The 17,667-nt window shown below is 40.9% G+C and overlaps 2 protein-coding genes across 2 annotated transcripts; one reads left to right on the forward strand and one right to left on the reverse strand.

The window, feature by feature from the left end:
* Positions 1-522: 522 nt before the first annotated feature.
* On the reverse strand, positions 523-8,890 carry LOC110489261 (cytochrome P450 4B1). Its single transcript, XM_021561924.2, has 12 exons — positions 8,586-8,890; positions 8,298-8,442; positions 8,126-8,170; positions 7,064-7,191; positions 6,652-6,788; positions 5,920-6,074; positions 5,366-5,472; positions 4,724-4,914; positions 3,712-3,845; positions 2,810-2,874; positions 1,629-1,711; positions 523-1,113 (listed from the first exon to the last, which is right to left on the reverse strand). Exons 1-12 carry the CDS (start codon positions 8,775-8,777, stop codon positions 936-938), a joined length of 1,560 nt encoding a protein of 519 aa, XP_021417599.2. The 5' UTR covers positions 8,778-8,890; the 3' UTR covers positions 523-935.
* Positions 8,891-11,986: 3,096 nt separating this feature from the next.
* Positions 11,987-15,388, forward strand: LOC110489273 (mediator of RNA polymerase II transcription subunit 18). Its single transcript, XM_021561959.2, has 3 exons — positions 11,987-12,270; positions 12,562-12,658; positions 14,397-15,388. The coding sequence occupies exons 2-3, from the start codon at positions 12,586-12,588 to the stop codon at positions 14,948-14,950; spliced, it is 627 nt and encodes a 208-aa protein (XP_021417634.1). The 5' UTR covers positions 11,987-12,270; positions 12,562-12,585; the 3' UTR covers positions 14,951-15,388.
* Positions 15,389-17,667: the final 2,279 nt, after the last annotated feature.

Below are 17,667 nucleotides of genomic sequence, written 5' to 3' on the forward strand. Positions count from 1 at the left end.
ATTGTGAAGCTCAAGCTCACTTCTAGATTATTTGAACATGATGAGTGAAAAATGCTAATACCGGTCCCATGACTTGAATGGGAAAGCGTGTGGAAACAGTGCCAGGGAAACTAAACCAGAGCATGGATTGCTGTCGCACCTTGTCCACAGACTGCTTACAGGGTAAGGAAACCAATATTAACTTTGTAATCTGGGTGAACTATCCCATCGTACTTAAATTGATTTTTTTATGTATTTAAATAAAGGTCAAATAAAACACTAATCATTTCAAGTGCTATGTAGATTCAAGTGGCAGCGAGGGAAGAAGTGTTAAGTTACGTGAGGTAGCGTGCTGGAAACACCATGCAAAATACAAACTTGCCTGGTAAACCGTGTAGGCTTGGATATGTTATGGATAACAACGAAGAGAAATCATGTTATAAGGCCTCTTATTGATCTTAAAGTGACAGAGGTACACTCTCAATGGAACTGTCCTGAAAATACATTGATTTGAGAGAACGCAAATGAATGGATTACACCAGCAATTTCCTGAGTGGTTTGCACCACACGTTTATTTGAAATAGTGAGAATAACATTAACTCAATCCTTTGTCTATTCCTTTTCAAACTGTCACATCACTGACAAGGGACATGGACTTACCATAGGCTATATGTCAAAAGGAAAAACAAACAACATTTAGGCAATTACTAGCAAAATATTAGTAACATAAATTAGTGTTAAATTCATCTTTGTATATAAGACATAAAATTCTCCTTACATGGATATTTAAATTACAATTCTGAATATAGCTTTGAGAAGTTAATATTTAAAAAATATTCCTTATGTAAGTTTTATTTCCCATTTCCTGGTGAATTAGCATGTTAAAAACAAATTCATAAGAACATTCCACAAACAGTTGCCTATGCCTGATAACAAAAGTGCAACTATAACATTCCTTATGGTTCAAGATCGACAGGTTTGATTTTCACATGGATCCCATTGAGTGAGCGGAGCACCAGTCTTGGAATCATTTTTGGTTTCTTCATTGGGTCCTCGGTCAGCTGATATCGCTTGAGTGTCTGTGCCACCACCACCTTCATCTCATTCATGGCAAAGTTCTGCCCAATGCAGTTTCTACAGACGGAGAAAAAGACATTGAAATAATGTTGTAGAACTCCTGTACATTCACCCTGTGTAATAAAGAAGTTATGTGGTAAGATTACCAATGGTTTATAGCTCTTTTATATAATAAAACATTACCATATCATCAGACAGACCCTACAGCTCTTTGAAGTGAGTTCAGCCTGTGCCAACTCTACAGACCTATAATAACTACTGTTGTGTCAGAGGGGGATGGGATCTAGCCTGATCCCAGATCCGTTTGTGCTATTTTGACAACTCCTACTTTCATTGTCATGCCAAACAAGACAGATCTGGGACCGTGCTAGGTCCCACCCCCCTTTTATAGTTAGGTTGGATCTAGGTCACAGGCATCAAGGGACCGAAGGGCTCCAAAATCCAGTCAGGTAAATTAGTAGGTCTATGGTTCCATCCTAGTCCCAGACTACTAATGTGAGAACCAAACCCTGCTGCCAATGCTGCTCTCTTAAATAGTGGCTGAGTCACATGGCACTGGTGTGGAAACGAACCTCGGGCCGGCAGAGAAAGGGACAAAGGCATGGGGTGATCTTTTTGCAGAGTTCTTGGGCAGAAATCGGAGTGGGTCGAATGCCTACGAGAATACAAAATAGAAGAGAGACAAATGGTAAATAGAAACAGTGGAAAAGACTGTATATAGGTAGACAGCTGGTCCCAAATATGTTTGTGTTGTCTTGTTCATTGTCACTGCAAACATGACCATATGAGTTGGCAAGACAGCACAAACAAACCAGGCTGGTGAGACAAACTGCCACCAGGCTTGTATAAACAGGTTTCAGTTCCCTATTGTGTATACCCTGAATCTTATAGCGATATATTAGTCAAAATCAAACCCATGGGGTTACTGCTAGGTCATATGGATTTCATTGCAAACTAACTCAGCAACAGCCCCTTCCTCTGTCAATACTCTAAACCTTGTCCTCTGTGACCAGAAACGCATGATTTTATGACACATGTGTTGGGGAATAATCAGAATTAGTTGGTAACATAGGTAAGATGTTTTATATTCATCATATGTTTGTAAGTTACTTCTCATCAGAATGTGTTTGTATAATACTGTGGCGGGGTTGCAGTATCTGTTCTCTGTCAAGACTAAGTTGTTTGGGTCACAGGCATCAAGGGACCGAAGGGCTCCAAAATCCAGTCAGGTAAATGAGTAGGTCTATGGAGGGGAGAGGTCAAGCGTGTATCTCTTGGCTCCACAATGTCTGTGTGCCAGTCAATGTGCCTCTGTGATCTTGTCAAGATAGGATGGATTTGATATATGCCTGTTGATATGGAGGATTTGTTTATGGTTCTGAGTTTGAGAAAATAACATAGTTTAGGAGACAAAGCTGAACGATACATTATGCCTATGCTGTCTGGCTATGTGTGTCTTTGCTATAAAGGATCTCAGTTGCAATGTGTAAGGGACTCTCAGATAATTCATTTATAGACACTGAATTGATCTGAGAGTCACACGGTTGTTATGGAGCTCATATAATATAATAAGATGGACTTTGTGATAACTAACTCTGACTTGTGTGTGGTTTGCTCTCATGATTTGGTAAATACAGAACATTTCCACGACACATGTTCAGCTGTTCAAGCTAGCATTTCTTCTACTACTAATCACAAATTATATTAACCCTGTTAAATGAGAAAATTGTGTTCATCAAGATGGTGTGCTCACGTTAGGGTTCTCCCAAACGGTGGCGTTCCTATGAATGCCAAAAATGCTGGTTCCAACAAGACAACCTAGAGGGAGAAAAGAGAGACGAATTATACTTCCACAGTGTTAGCGCTTGACATCTGTTTAGTTTCCTATGGACACAGTGATAATATTGTCCATGCTGCAAAAGGATCCATCTGCTGAGGCAGAAAGATAGACTATCTGGGACAGATTTTTGTTGGTCATTGGCAGTAATAAACACGATGAGAAGGACATGGTGAGAATGCTCCAACAGCACCAATTCATTTGACATAAAAAAAAAAATACTAGGGGCCAGTTTCCAGGACACAGTTTAAGCCTAGTCCTGGACTAAAATCACTTTAAACGGAGAACCTCCAATTAATATTTGACTTAGTCCATCACTAGGCTTAATGTGTGTCCAAGAAACTGGCACTAGAAAATATATCACTGTTTATGAAAAAGATGAATAAACACACTGATTGTAGAGACACAGTCTCTACATACAAACTAGTTGGTGACAATCCCAATGCAATAAGGAGAACTAGCCCTGGAGACAAACAAACATGAGTTAATATTTAATTTGTTATAGCCGATGACTGAGGCAAAGGTTAGGGAGGACTCCATTGCAACCCCTTATGGCCTCATGTTAAGGCACAGAGCCATTATGCCTTTAAAACTATAATTTTAAAAAGTCTCTTGCATGGCCTGGAGTGGTCGGTGTAGTAGTTAGTTCCACTGCCTACAGTAAAATATACCCACTAGTGTCGGTGTGGATTTGATTCCAACCCACTGCCTGTGTGACCCACTCTCCTACCACTGTCTTGCCTCAGTCCAGTAAAATGTACAAAAAAGTCCCCTTCAGTACATCACAATGCAACATTTTTTTAAATGTACACATTTACCTTCAGGCACAGTCCTCCCATCGAAGAACGTCATAGGTTTGGTTATCTTCCTGGACATCCCAGGTACAGGAGGGTAGAGGCGGAGGGATTCCTTTATACACATGGTTGTGTATGGTATTTTACTGAGATCTTCCCTTAAGAATGCAGAACATTATCTTTATATCAATTCTCTTTTAGTAAACATGTTGCCATGTATTGTGTGGCTCCAATCTAAGAGCAAATACAGGCTGATTTCCCTTCCTTGACTCTATATCTAAAATAAAGGAATGGCTTTGGTAACTAGTTCCAAACATGGAGCCTATTGGTGATTGTGTAGCCCTGGTGATTGTGTAGCCCTCAATGACCAAAAGCGCCCTCTTTGGCCTCATGAGTGGAATGTTATTAAGATTTTGCATAATTTCATAATGGATAATTGTTTTTTTAAATATAGGAAGAAAATCCGGTGTTTCTATGTCAAACTATTGTGTTATATTTCAGTCTTCTGTGATGTATATAAAGTGTAATATTGGGATGCAAACTCAAAATGTAATACATTTTAACTCTATATCTGACATGGTACAGGTGACACGGTACAGCCCATAACCATGTGTGTGAGGTCTAGACTTTTGTTTCAAAGTAGATTTGTTTAAGACTACCAAGAATCACTCTGAGTGACCCTGATTTAGCCCACTGCAGTAAAAGGTTAAATAATCCCCAAAGTAACAAAAAAGTAATTTATATATACTGTAGCTGCGGACTGTAAAATAACCAAATAAAACTGAAACTCCACAGCATGATCTCTGAAAAATAAATCTGGACAGTACAGCCTTCCACTTCATGTCACTCTCCTCCAGCCAAATGAATGCATATCTAACATGCAACAGGATCAGGACAGTAAATCAGGGCCCGTATTCATAAAGCATCTCAGAGTAGGAGTGCTGATCTAAGATCAGTTTTGTCTTTTAAATCATCATGATCAGCATTCCTACTCTGAGGCGCTTTATGAATACGGGCCCTGGACAGTGGAACCTACCATTCCATGGTGTCCCTCCCCTCCAGGGCGCTGATGACCTCGTCCCTGCAGATCTGCTGGTGCTCTGGGTTGCAGGCCAGGCTGTACAGGGTCCAGGAGATCCCACTGGCTGTGGTGTCGTGCCCCTCAAACATGAAGGTGTCCACCTCCGCTCGGATAGCCTCATCTGACAGGCCCTGCTGGTCCTCGTCCTGGATTGAAAACCATAAGGAACAATCAGATCCTTGCATGTTCTTCCTTGTTTGGCTTCATTTTATGGAAAAGGTATAACTCGCAGAACTATAATGTTGCTAGCCTGGTCTCCGATCTGTTTGTTCTCTTGCCAACTCCATTGCTAATTTTCAAGCCACGCCATGTGTTTGGCATGACAATGACTGACAAGGAGTTGGATAGCAAAAACAAACTGGCACTCAGGCTATTGTGTTACCAGTTGCACGGAGAGAGAATATAACGAATAGAAAAGAAACTCTAGCACACTGGCGATCTTGAGGCTACGATGAGTTTCTATTCGAATTGACTTCATTCAATGACATATTATGTCATCGCCGATGTAGCCGTTTTAACTAATGACCTGGTTAGATGAGTGCATAAATGGCATAATGGTGGATAATAGTGTAGTAGAGTAATAGAGGTGTGACGTACTCGCGCGCAGAGCAGGATATCCAGAAAGTCCAGGTTTCTCTTAGCCTGTATCCTGCCCAGTTCCTTTTCGTCCTTTAAGGCCTCTTTTCGCTTTCGTATGATTTCCTCTACAAGCAGAGGGAATCAATAAAATGTTCGATCAAATGTATTTATAAAGCCCTATTTACATCATAGATGTCACAAAGTTGTATACAGAAACCTGGCCTAAAACCCCAAACAGCAAGCAATGCAGATGGCTCAGTGCAGATGGCACAGAGGCTAGGGAAAAATTCCCTAGGAACACATCATGGGAGAGCATCAGACATAGCAGCAGCAGCATAGCTCATTCTTATGACATGGTTATGACATGGTTAAGCCTATAGCTGTACATGAATACAAGATGTATAATCAATAGGAAATACATACATGCATACTCCACAAGGCGAATGCATACATGCTGCTTTTTCAGCGTATATTTGCTTTGTCAAATTCATACATATAAATGTTATCAGGGCTGAGACCTGCTGGTGCAGGGGATTAAAATAATAATTTCAACCTTCATTCACAGAACGCACCTGTATGACTGTGTGCAACATTGCATGCCTTCCTGTATTTGTACCCATGTGGGCTAAGTTGGAAGATCCACTCGCTGTGGTAGGGAAAGGTCCGGAAACGGACATTCACCAGATCACTGAGCTCGTACACAGCCTTAATGTACGAGTTGGTTCCACTGAAATGAGAGTAAAACAACAGAAAAGTATAAGTTACTTCCTCTCAATCATTGCTTATAGGCAGGGCCCTGAGTTTTTCCTGATCATGTGATCTGGCCTGAAAACCTCTGGGCCCGTACTTACAAAGCTTTCAATTTTTATAACATTAACACTGACAAGACAAGATTTTCAACATGGGCAGATTGTCACGACTTTCGCCAAAGTCGGTCCCTCTCCTTGTTCGGGTGGTGTTCGGCGGTCGACGTCACCGGCTTTCTAGCCATCGCAGATCCACTTTTCATTTTCCATTTGTTTTGTCTTTGTTTTACACACCTGGTTTCAAATCTCCAATTACATGTTCATTATTTAACCCTCTGTTTTTCCCCATGGTTTTTGTGAGTGTTTGTTTATTGTAACTTCTGTCCGATGTTTGTGGGCTTGGTATTACTTCATGTATTTTGACATTTTGAGTAAAGTTCATTGTGTTACTCCTCTCTGCTGTCCTGCACCTGAATCCTCTGCACCAGCTACACCCAGACCATTACACAGATGTAAATGGCAGATAATGCAGTGGTTAAAAATAGTTAACTAACTGACCTCTCTCCCCCTCGCACTGTCTGGCAGTTAGTGTTGGAGCTGAAGGCACACTTCATAATGCTGTCCAGTGTCATGAGGCTCACATGCTCAAATAACTCAAATGACTCGTCGGATTTTGAGTGAGTCTCCCATTTGTCCTGGAATAGAAAGAGGACAGACATAGTCAACTTGCACAAGATGGATAGTTACATACTCATAGTACATCACTCCCTTATTAAATTACCCCTTTAGTGTGTTCATGCAGAATTTCCCTCCAAATACAGTTGTCAAACTATACAGCATTCTAATACAGTTGGGAGAATATGTAATGTTAACTCTTATGCAATTAGCTTTTTTGTATCCAGAAATTCCCCCCATATAGGCTATGGTTGTCAACCTATACAGTAATTAGGGTAGAGATAGCAAAACGCACCAGCATCGTTTTGGCAGAATCAGCCATCATTTTGACATAGGGCTTTAAAACATCGTAATGGAAGCCAGGGGTCAGGAGTCTTCTGTGGCGGAACCATTTCTGACCTTCAGACACCAGTAAACCATCCCCTAGAGAGAGAGAGAGAGAGAGAGAGAGAGCACATCCTGAGAAACACATATGTTGTACGTTCATGCAAAAGAATAGAAGTAAAGAATATACACTACCGTTCAAAAGTTTGGGGTCACTTAGAAATGTCCTTGTTTTTTAAAGAAAAGCACATTTTTGCCCTTCAAATAACATCAAAATGATCAGAAATACAGTGTAGTTATTTGTTTCCGACCATTTTGAGCTTGTAATCGAACCCACAAATGCTGATGCTCCAGATACTGAACTAGTCCAAAGAAGGCCCGTTTTATTGCTTCTTTAATCAGGACAACAGTTTTCAGCTGTGCTAACATAATTGCAAAAGGGTTTTCTAATGATCAATTAGCCTGTTAAAATTATAAACTTGGGTTAGCTAACACAACATGCCATTGGAATACAGGAGTGATGGTTGCTGATAATGGGCCTCTGTATGCCTATGTAGATAATCCATTAAAAAATCTGCCGTTTCCAGCTACAATAGTCATTTACAACATTAACAATGTCTACACTGTATTGTTGATCAAGTTCATGTTATTTTAATGGACCAAATATGTGTTTTTCTGACCCTGATTTAGCCCACTGCAGTAAAAGGTTAAATAATCTCCAAAGTAACAAAAAAGTAATTTATACATACTGTAGCTGCGGACTGTAAAATAACCAAATATGTGCTTTTCTTTCAAAAACAAGGAAATGTCTAAGTGACCCCAAACTTTTGAACAGTAGTGGACATTATAACCATAACTGTATAATTGCCGAAGTGGAATGAATCACAACGTTATTGAAAACCAGAACTGCACCCAAAAGGAAGAATATTTGAAAATGCCTATTCTTAAAATATCTGCAGTTAAATGTATATAATCTAATGTTGGTTCAATATTTGTAACATATGTGATTATGGCAAAGACAATGCAACCTTACCTATCCATGGAATAAGAAATCTATATGAAAGGTCATCTTTGGGCTCTATTTAGAAAGAGAGTGAAACAGGTATTCTATCACATGTACTGAGATTCCATAGATAGACATACTGTACATAGATGCAACTTGTTTAAATAATGATGTGAGTATTGTCGTTCCCAAAGAGACCAACCTGTTGATGCCAGGATGGTTTTGACATAATCTGGGTGGTGAATATTGAGGATGGAAACAAATGGACCAAACCACATTTGAAATGCAAGGGGGTACGATTCTCCCCATTTGACAACCTTATACATGTCGTTCCCATCTTGTTTAAACTGCAAGACAACAGAGAAAACATGCACTTATATTATAAAGAAGGAAACGCACGAGCGTGATACCGAAACTTGCCTCTGAAGCTGATGCTACAATGTTGAAGTCACTCAATGTGCACGTTCAAGAAATTCTTATTTTAACTTACCTCTCGTACATGCCCGAAAAGCCAGTGTTTTGGTGGTCCTGGGAATGTCTCGAGCGCCCGAATCCATTCATTCCTTTTGACAATAAGTTTAGAGATTTTAAGAATTACATAGACCAAGCTAAATATTGCAACCAAGTGATGAATGCGATAGGAATCTAGCGTCACTTTTTTCAACGTTTCAAATAACTCCATTGCAATGGACGTCTAACTGCCGAAAGCTACCATTGACAACTTTTACAACAAAAGGCAACGGTCTGGTGAATGACATAACTGCGAGAAGCAGAAGAGAGTAGGGTGGGTGGTTTGAGGTCATTGGGGGACAAATGTTGAGGGGCGGAGTCCAGCCTGCCAGAGCAGACAAGGCACTGCATACCAATAATTTGCCTTGATGTATCTAATTCTTGTTAATTCTTAAATCCTTGATATCTTCAAATATTCAGCTCTGCAAATATCAGAATCATGTTTTCCCATCTGACAGTCATCATGACTGATTAGCTCTATATTATCAGGAGATCACACAACCTTGGGGAACCCCAAGAGGAGGACACTGCTGGACAAAATACAAACAAATGTTGGACATTGGCCATCAACCTCCACTATATTATATATTAGATGATATACTGTAATCAGGTAGCACATGTTGACTTCCTGTTAACCCTTTGATTGGCTATCCCTCTATGAATAACAACATAAAGGCCACGGTCTAGGTTGAAACATACTGTATCTAACAGCAATTGCAACGCAAGGGAACCAACATTTCCGATGAAGGCTTATAAGCCTAGTGACTAATGGCATGCTCTCAATTAACACATCAGATGTCACATTTGGTGTTAACGCCTTGCAAGAAGCTGCATGCAAACCCGCTGATGGAAAATGGAGCTCCAGACCACATTAGTCAAGGACCCCATTGTGTGTCACTGACACTTACACCACAGCCTATGCCATTGGTTCAGAGGAAACATCTGTGTGGGAGGTGTTGATAAATGTTTATGTAAAGTCTTTTTTCTTATCTCTGTTTCCTACTGAGTCAACTGTTCGATTTGTGATTTGTAACCTCTGCTTAATTTCCAATAGCTTTAAATTATAATCATTAAGTGTCAGTGTTGGCGTAGGCCTGTAGCCTGCACATTTTAAAGCAGATTACTTGTGGCTGTTTTAAATATAATGCTTAAGTAGGGACTAATCTCTGCTTCAACAGTGTTTATTGTAATCATGATCGCTACCTCTGCCATAATTATTGTATTTATGGTTTGGGCCTCATTTCCAACATCAGGTGAGTGAAATTACCTGGGGGTTAGAATTCTCACATATGTATGGGCCTTTATTGAAAATGCAAAAGGCTATACAGTGTTTAACCTTATTGTACACTGTTATACAGCTAAACAATTAGTATACAGATCTACCACAGAAACTTAAAAATAGATGTTTTTGAATACTCATTTGAAATTTCAATATTCAAATGTCTCTCTGGACGTTGAAAACCTGCTAATCAGTTTAATCAAATAGGACATGCATTGAGTGATTTGTTTAGGCGATTGATGAAGCTGAATTAACATGATGTTGTTATTGTTTTCTATAGGCATAAGAGAAATTGCTAACTATTTCAATCATCAATCCATCATTTATTCATCCATTCCTTACATATAAACCTTTTATAAACACTTTATTAACAGTACTTTCATGTAACGCTATTGTACTTTCTTATTGTTTTTATCAATGTGTTGTAGAATCTTCAAGTCCTCTTCGCATACCGCTTGGGAGAAAATTGTTGATACCCTGCATAAGTAATGAAAGTCATCCAGAATCTTTTAGCTGGTTTTACAGTACAAACAATGTTGACCGGCGCCGCACCCAGATTTTTCATGAGGATAAAAGTGGCCTACATCTCCTTTCCAAACATTTTTGGCATAGAAAGAGTGTTTTAAGGAATCGTTCACTTGTAATCAGCCCTTTTACAAAGGAGGATCAAGGAATATACTTATGTGGATTGTATAAAAATGACAAGATCACATATGGATTGTCCACTTCAGTTGTTCTTGAAAAAGGTTAGTCAGCCTATTATAATTGGAGATAATTTGCAAGCAGATTGATCGTCTACACTAAATTAGTTTACAGCTCACCCTAACCATCTATCTCTTTATTTAGGATCTCACATGCCAATAATAACCACTGTGTCAAGCAGTGGTTTTATGCATGAAGTAACTAAGAATGTGATTACCAGCACATATTACGCACTTGACTCCGCTCTGAACAACACCACCAACAAAAGCATAGGTGAGACCCAAAAGGAGTAGTTCTTAAACCCCAATCTCACTGACTTTCCACATGTTCTCTAACATCAACAGGATTGCCAGATTCTTTACTAACAGCATTTTCTGTAGTAACACTACCCAACACTGTTGCCTCTTTTACAGACAATGGGCCTACTCCTCCAGATAACCGAGAACCTCAATGGCTGGCATCAACAGTAGCTGGAGTCTCTGCAGCTGTGTGCCTTTTCCTTGTTGCACTGGCACTGTTTAAATTATGCCATTTGAAATGGAGAATACTCGCAGGTAGGATAAATATACCGTATTGTTATCTTTGAAGATGGGGAGATCACAAGATTAATACAATTGTTTGGAGATGGTAATGCAGTTTGAGGCCCTATCTGTTTTAAATGGAAATGTTTGTCTGTTTGTTCAAATGTTTAAGCTTCTGCCAATCAACTTCTCTGTGGTGGCCAGGGGACCAGCTTTGTAAGTTATCTTATCTAGCCGACATTACTACTATTATTCTTGATAAAACGATATTGGTGATGTTTAGTTGCACATCAGTATAGTATTATGCACATACATCTATGCATCTCCTTTCAACAGGAGGAAGAAACTACACTTGTTTATTCATCCTTGTTTATCAGGAGAGTCCAACAGAGAGATGACATCAGAAATGACAATGAGTGTGTGTACAGTCATATCAGGGTCTAGGAACTAAGAATGACACTACTTTGATGAGAGGCGTAATAAATAGTTTAAATCAAGTGTTTCCATTGTGCTCAGGCACACAAAATGCCAAAAAGGCATACTGTTGTTGTTGGGAATGATTTTTATGCTTTGAATTGGTTTGTTTTATATTCTGTCAAAAAGTTATTTAATCACATTTTGGCATGACCTTTTGTTTGTATTAAATTGGTATTGCACTGTGTCACGCACTTCTGTACTTTTAACCTTTAAACCAATATTTAAAAAAATAAAAGGAAGAAAGCCTGCTTTATATATCAAAAAGCATAACGCCTGTGTATTCAGATGTCTATACATTTAATTTGTGACATACTTGTAAACAAGTTGCTGAAATGTAACATTTTGAACTCATCGATCCGCTGAGTTGCTTTCAGAACGTTTTCGGAACGTTTCCGTTCTTGAATGCCCCTTGCTGCATATCGTTGCACAATGCGCAAACGCGGATCTGGGTGAGAAGTATGATAGCGAGCTAGCTATTCCTCCCCCATCACACGGGCTCAACTCTAGCCAATCTGTTACTGTGAACGTTGAAAACGTTTATTTGTACCTGCCTAGCAACCTAGCTAGCTTGTTTCAATGTAACTATGAGCTAACGTTAGCTAGGTTGCAAGTTAGCGTGAATTGCTGCAGTGGCAGTTTGCGAAGGAAGGAGCAGGTACTCGGCAGTCCAAGCCGCCAAACATAAGGTGAGTTAAGTGCATTTTGCCTGATTTCTCAGTGACTTTTTCTTATCGGTGACTTGTTTAATTTTTTCTGTAGCTTATTTGGCTAGCTAGCTAACTGGCTAGCTAACTATTGGTTTGAATGAAATTAGATACTGTCTGTCTAAACTAGCTCTAACTAGCCTGATAGCTTAGCCAGTCGGGAAATATGACAAGGTTGGAGATGCAATCATTAAGAAATGATGTTTATAGTCATAACGTTAGTCTATGTAATACGAATTGATTGAGGTGTTTTCATTTTCCCCCTTGCTCTAGTTACCTGTCTGACACTGACGAGTGATGGAGGCCCCACCAGTCTCAGTGCTGCCCATCACGGGGGGCACAATTAACATGATGGAGTACCTGCTGCAAGGTGAGTTTACCTCGTTCGAGATTCTTGAGTCTCCAGTAGGGCAGGCGTACCTATTTGGTATTCTGTGGTTGGCCATCTTGTAGGGGTCTTGAAAAATATATCCAGATCATAATCAATGTCAATACAGTGCATTCGTAAAGTATTCAGACCCCTTCACTTTTTTTCCACATTTTGTTATGTTATAGCCTTATTATAAAATGTATTAAATCGTTTTTTCCCCTCATCAATCTACACACAATACCACATAATGACCAAAAAAATAGGTTTTGCGAATGTAAAAATAAATAAAATATTACATTTTCATAAGCATTCAGAACCTTTACTCAGTACTTTGTTGAAGCACCTTTGGCCGTGTGATTACAGCTCAAGCACCTTGTCTTCTTGGGTATGACTTTACAAGCTTGCCACACTCGTATTTGGGGAGTTTCTCCCATTCTTCTCTGCAAATCCTCTGTCAGGTTGGATGGGGGGCATCGCTGCACAGCTATTTTCAGGTCTCTCCAGAGATGTTCGATAGGGTTCAAGTCCGGGCTCTGGCTGGGGCACTCAAGAACATTCAGAGACTTGTCCCAATTCACTCCTGCGTTGTCCTGTTGAAAGGTGAACCTTTGCCCCAGTCTGAGGTTCTGAGTGCTCTGGAGCAGGTTTTCATCAAGGATCTCTCTGTACTTTGCTCCGTTCATCTTTCCCTCGACCCTGACAAGTCTCCCAGCCCCTGCTGCTGAAAAACATCCCCACAGCATGATGTTGCCACCTCCATGCTTTCCCGTAGGGATGGTGCCAGGTTTCTTCCAGACGTGACACTTTGGCATTCAGGCCAAATAGTTCAATCTTGGTTTCATCAGACCAGAGAATCTTATTTCTCATGGTCTGAGTCCTTTAGGTGCCTTTTGGCAAATGCCAAGCGGGTTCTCCCATCTCCACAGAGGAACTCTGGAGCTCTGTTAGAGTGACCATCTGGTTTTTGGTCACGTCTCTGACCAAGGCCCTTCTTCCTCGATTGCCCAGCTCTAGGAAGTCTTGTTGGTTCCAAACTTCTTCCAGTTTTAAGAATGATAGAAGCCACTGTGTTCTTGGGGACCTTCAATGGTGCAGATTTGTTTTTGTACCCTTCCCCAGATCTGTGCCTCAACACAAGTCTCGGAGAGGTTTTTGCTCTGCCATGCACTGTCAACTGTGGGTGTCTGCCTTTCCAAATCATGTCCAATCAATTTAATTTATCACAAGTGGACTCCAATCAAGTTGTAGAAACATCTCAAAGATGATCAATGGAAACAGGATGCACCAGAGCTCAATTTTGAGTCTCATAGCAAAGGCTCTGAAAACTTATGTAAATAAGGTATTTCTGGTTTTTTATTTGTATAAACCTGTTTTTGCTTTGTCATTATAGGGTATTGTGTGTAGATTGAGGAAATAAATGTATTGTATTAATTTTAGAATAAGGCTGTAACGTAACAAAGTCTGCATAAAGTCAAGGGGTCTGAATACTTTCCGAATGCACTGCATGTTCAGCTGAAGAACCCATACCAGCCCCTGTGCTGTGGCTTGGTCACCTCTGTATCAGTTAGTTGCGATTCAATAATTGAAAATTGCTGTATATTTCTATTGAGGCCTTTTACATTTTTTTATTTGCATTTCAATTCACTCTTAAAAAGTCCAAATGGCAAGTTGCACTGATTCAAGCTACACTTGATAATATAACATTGCTTACACCGTTCTGTCATGTCCCCACACTCAGGCAGCGTCTTGGACCAGGCCCTCGAAAGCCTATTGCACCGCCTCCGGGGCCTTTGTGACAACATGGAACCCGAGACATTTGCCGACCATGAGCTGGTCTACCTCCTGAAGGGCCAGCAGGGCAACCCGTTCCTGTTGCGAGCCCGCCGCTCCCTCTCCCACCCCACAGTGCCCTGGCACCTGCGCTACCTGGGTCAGCCGGAGGTGGGTGACAAGTCCCGCCACGCGCTGGTTCGCAACTGTGTGGATGTGGCCGCCTCGCACAGCTTGCCCGACTTCCTCAATGAAATGGGCTTCCGCATGGACCACGAGTTCATAGCCAAGGGCCACATTTTCCGCAAAGGTGTGCTCAAAGTGGTAGTTAGTAAACTGTCTCGCATCCTGGTCCCCGGGAATACAGAGAACACTGAGCCGCTGTCCCTCTCCTACCTGGTGGAGCTCAGTGTATTGGCCCCTGCGGGCCAGGATACCATGTCAGAGGACATGCGCAGCTTCGCTGAGCAGCTCAAGCCCCTGGTTCACCTGGAGAAGATTGACCCCAAGAGACACATGTAAGAAGGAGTGTTTTATGATGAGCCTCTGTTGGCTGTCATGGACAAAGTGTAGTTTTTATTAAAACATTTTTTTTTTTTTTACATGGGACTTATTTTTGTATGATTCCTATGAGAAAGCGCTTTCCCACAGTATTTTGTCTCTGTAAATGAACTCTAGATCTCACAATCTTGATGCGTGTCTCGTACATTTGGAGAAGGACCATCTGTCATTTGGATGTTAGTGGTGTTTGACAAGGACTTCACAGGAGGTTTATGACATAGCCAACATGGCTGATGTGACAAATGAGGCTTTGAATGAGTCAATAAATAACAATGTTTCTATTCACAGTGCCGAACTCTTAGAATATACGTTTTGTGTAGTGCTTTGTTCTGATTTTGAGATGTTTTAAGAAATGCACAGCGCTATAGTGTTTATAAAAAAATGTTTTTCTCAACTCAACAGTGTCCTCTTGGTTTGCAGCACTCAACAAGTGAGTGTGCAGCAGGACACAACATCGTGTAATGTTCAGACAGGCCAGTTTGTTCTAACCTACATATTCATAACATAATCTGACATGTAGAATAATGTATCATAACATTTAAGTCGTTTAGCAGATGCTCTTATGCAGAGCGACTTACAGGTGCAATTGGGCATGCCTAGCTTAAGGACACATCGACAGATTTTCCACTGGCTCGGGGAATCAAACCAGCGACCTTTAGGTTACTGGCCGAATGCCCATTCTGCCGCCCCATCATTCCAGCTCTATTAATAACATTTCTATCTGCCATATTCCCCAATGTTTGTATTCTAAATGTTGACAGGTGCCATTTCCATTGACTACCACTAGGGAGCTCTCCTACTCTATTTATAAAAACAGCCATTCTGGTTAGAGCAAGTTATATTTGCACCTCGGATCATCTACACATGAGCTGTGGTTGCCATGGTAATAGTTAGCCACGAGATCTGCACATCTCATCCCACAACTCTAATTAGCTTTTTCAATTGCTTAATGATATATATACCTGTGAAAGCTTTCCCTTTCTTCCTCTCACAAAAGCATTGATTTCCCTTCCCCTCTCATTTCTCTTAACCCATTACTACATCAATGGCAACCTGTGTGGAGGGAGGCTCTTTTGAGTACAAGACTTGAGACCTCAGGTTGTTTAATCTACAGTCATAATTTCAAAATGGTCTATTGTGTCATCATGTCCATTCTTGGCTAGAGATCAGTTTTCCTCTGATGCCCTCCCATATACAGTGCATTTGGAAAGTATTCAGACCCCTTCACTATTTCCACATTTTGTTTCTAGCCTTATTCTAAAATTGATTAAATACAGTTTTTCCTAAATCTACACACAATACCCCAGAATGACAAAGTGAAAAAAGGTTTTGAGAAGTGTTTTCACATTTATTAAAAAATAAAAATAATATTGTTTACATAAGTTTTTAGACCCTTTGCTATGAGACTCGAAATTGAGCTCATGTTTCCATTGATCATCCTTGAGACATTTCTACAACTTGATTAGAGCACCGGTGGTAAATTCAATTGATTGGACATGATTTGGAAAGGCACACACCTACCTGTACATAAGGTCCCACAGTTGACGGTGCATGTCAGAGCAAAAATCAGAGATTCTCTGTGGAGATGGTTGTCCTTCTGGAAGGTACTCCCATCTCTGCAGCACTCCACCAATCAAGCCTTTATGGTAGAGTGGTCGGACAGAAGCCACTCCTCAGTAAAAGGCACATGACTGACCGCTTGGAGTTTTCCAAAAGGCACCTAAAGGACTCTCAGACCATGAAAAAACAGATTCTCTTGTCTGATGAAGCCAAGATTGAACTCTTTGGCCTGAATGCCAAGCGTCACGTCTGGAGGAAACCTGGCTCCATCACTTCAGTGAAGCATGGTGGTGGCAGCATCTTGCTGTGGGGATGTTTTTCAGCGGCAGGTACTGGGAGACTTGTCAGAATCGAGGGAAAGATGAACGGAGCAAAGTGCGATCCTTGATGAAAACCTGCTACAGAGCACTCAGGACCTAAGACTGGGGCAAAAGTTCACCTTCCAACAGGACAACGACCCTAAGCATACAGCCAAGACAATGCAGGAGTGGCTTCGGGACAAGTCTCCCTAATGTCCTTGAGTGGCCCAGCCAGAGCCCAGACTTGAAACCGATCGAACATCTCTGGAGAGACCTGAAAAAAGCTGTGCAGCGACACTCCCTATCCAACCTGACAGAGCTTGAGAGTATCTACAGAGAAGAATGGGAGAAACTCCCCGGTGTGCCAAGCTTGTAGCGTCATACCCAAGAAGGCTCGAGGCTGTAATCGCTGCCAAAGGTGCTTAAACAAAGTACAGAGTAAAGGGTCTGAATGCTTACAGTACCAGTCAAAAGTTTGTACACACAGTGTCACCAGCAAAGGATCATTAAACCACAACCTCCATGCTTCACGGTGGGAACTACACACGCAAAGATCATCCGTTCACATACTCTGCGTCTCACAAAGACATGGTAGTTGGAACCAAAAATATCACATTTGGACTCATCAGACCAAAGGAAAGATTTCCACCGGTCCAATGTCCATTGCTCATGTTTCTTGGCCCAAGCAAGTGTCTTCTTCTTGTTGGTGTCCTTTAGTAATGGTTTCTTTGCATAAATTCAACCATGAAGGCCTGATTCATGCAGTCTCCTCTGAACAGTTGATGTTGAGATGTGTTTGTTACTTGAACTCTGTGAAGC

The sequence above is a fragment of the Oncorhynchus mykiss genome, chromosome 2 (genome assembly GCF_013265735.2).
Source record: "Oncorhynchus mykiss isolate Arlee chromosome 2, USDA_OmykA_1.1, whole genome shotgun sequence".
Lineage (NCBI taxonomy): Eukaryota > Metazoa > Chordata > Actinopteri > Salmoniformes > Salmonidae > Oncorhynchus > Oncorhynchus mykiss.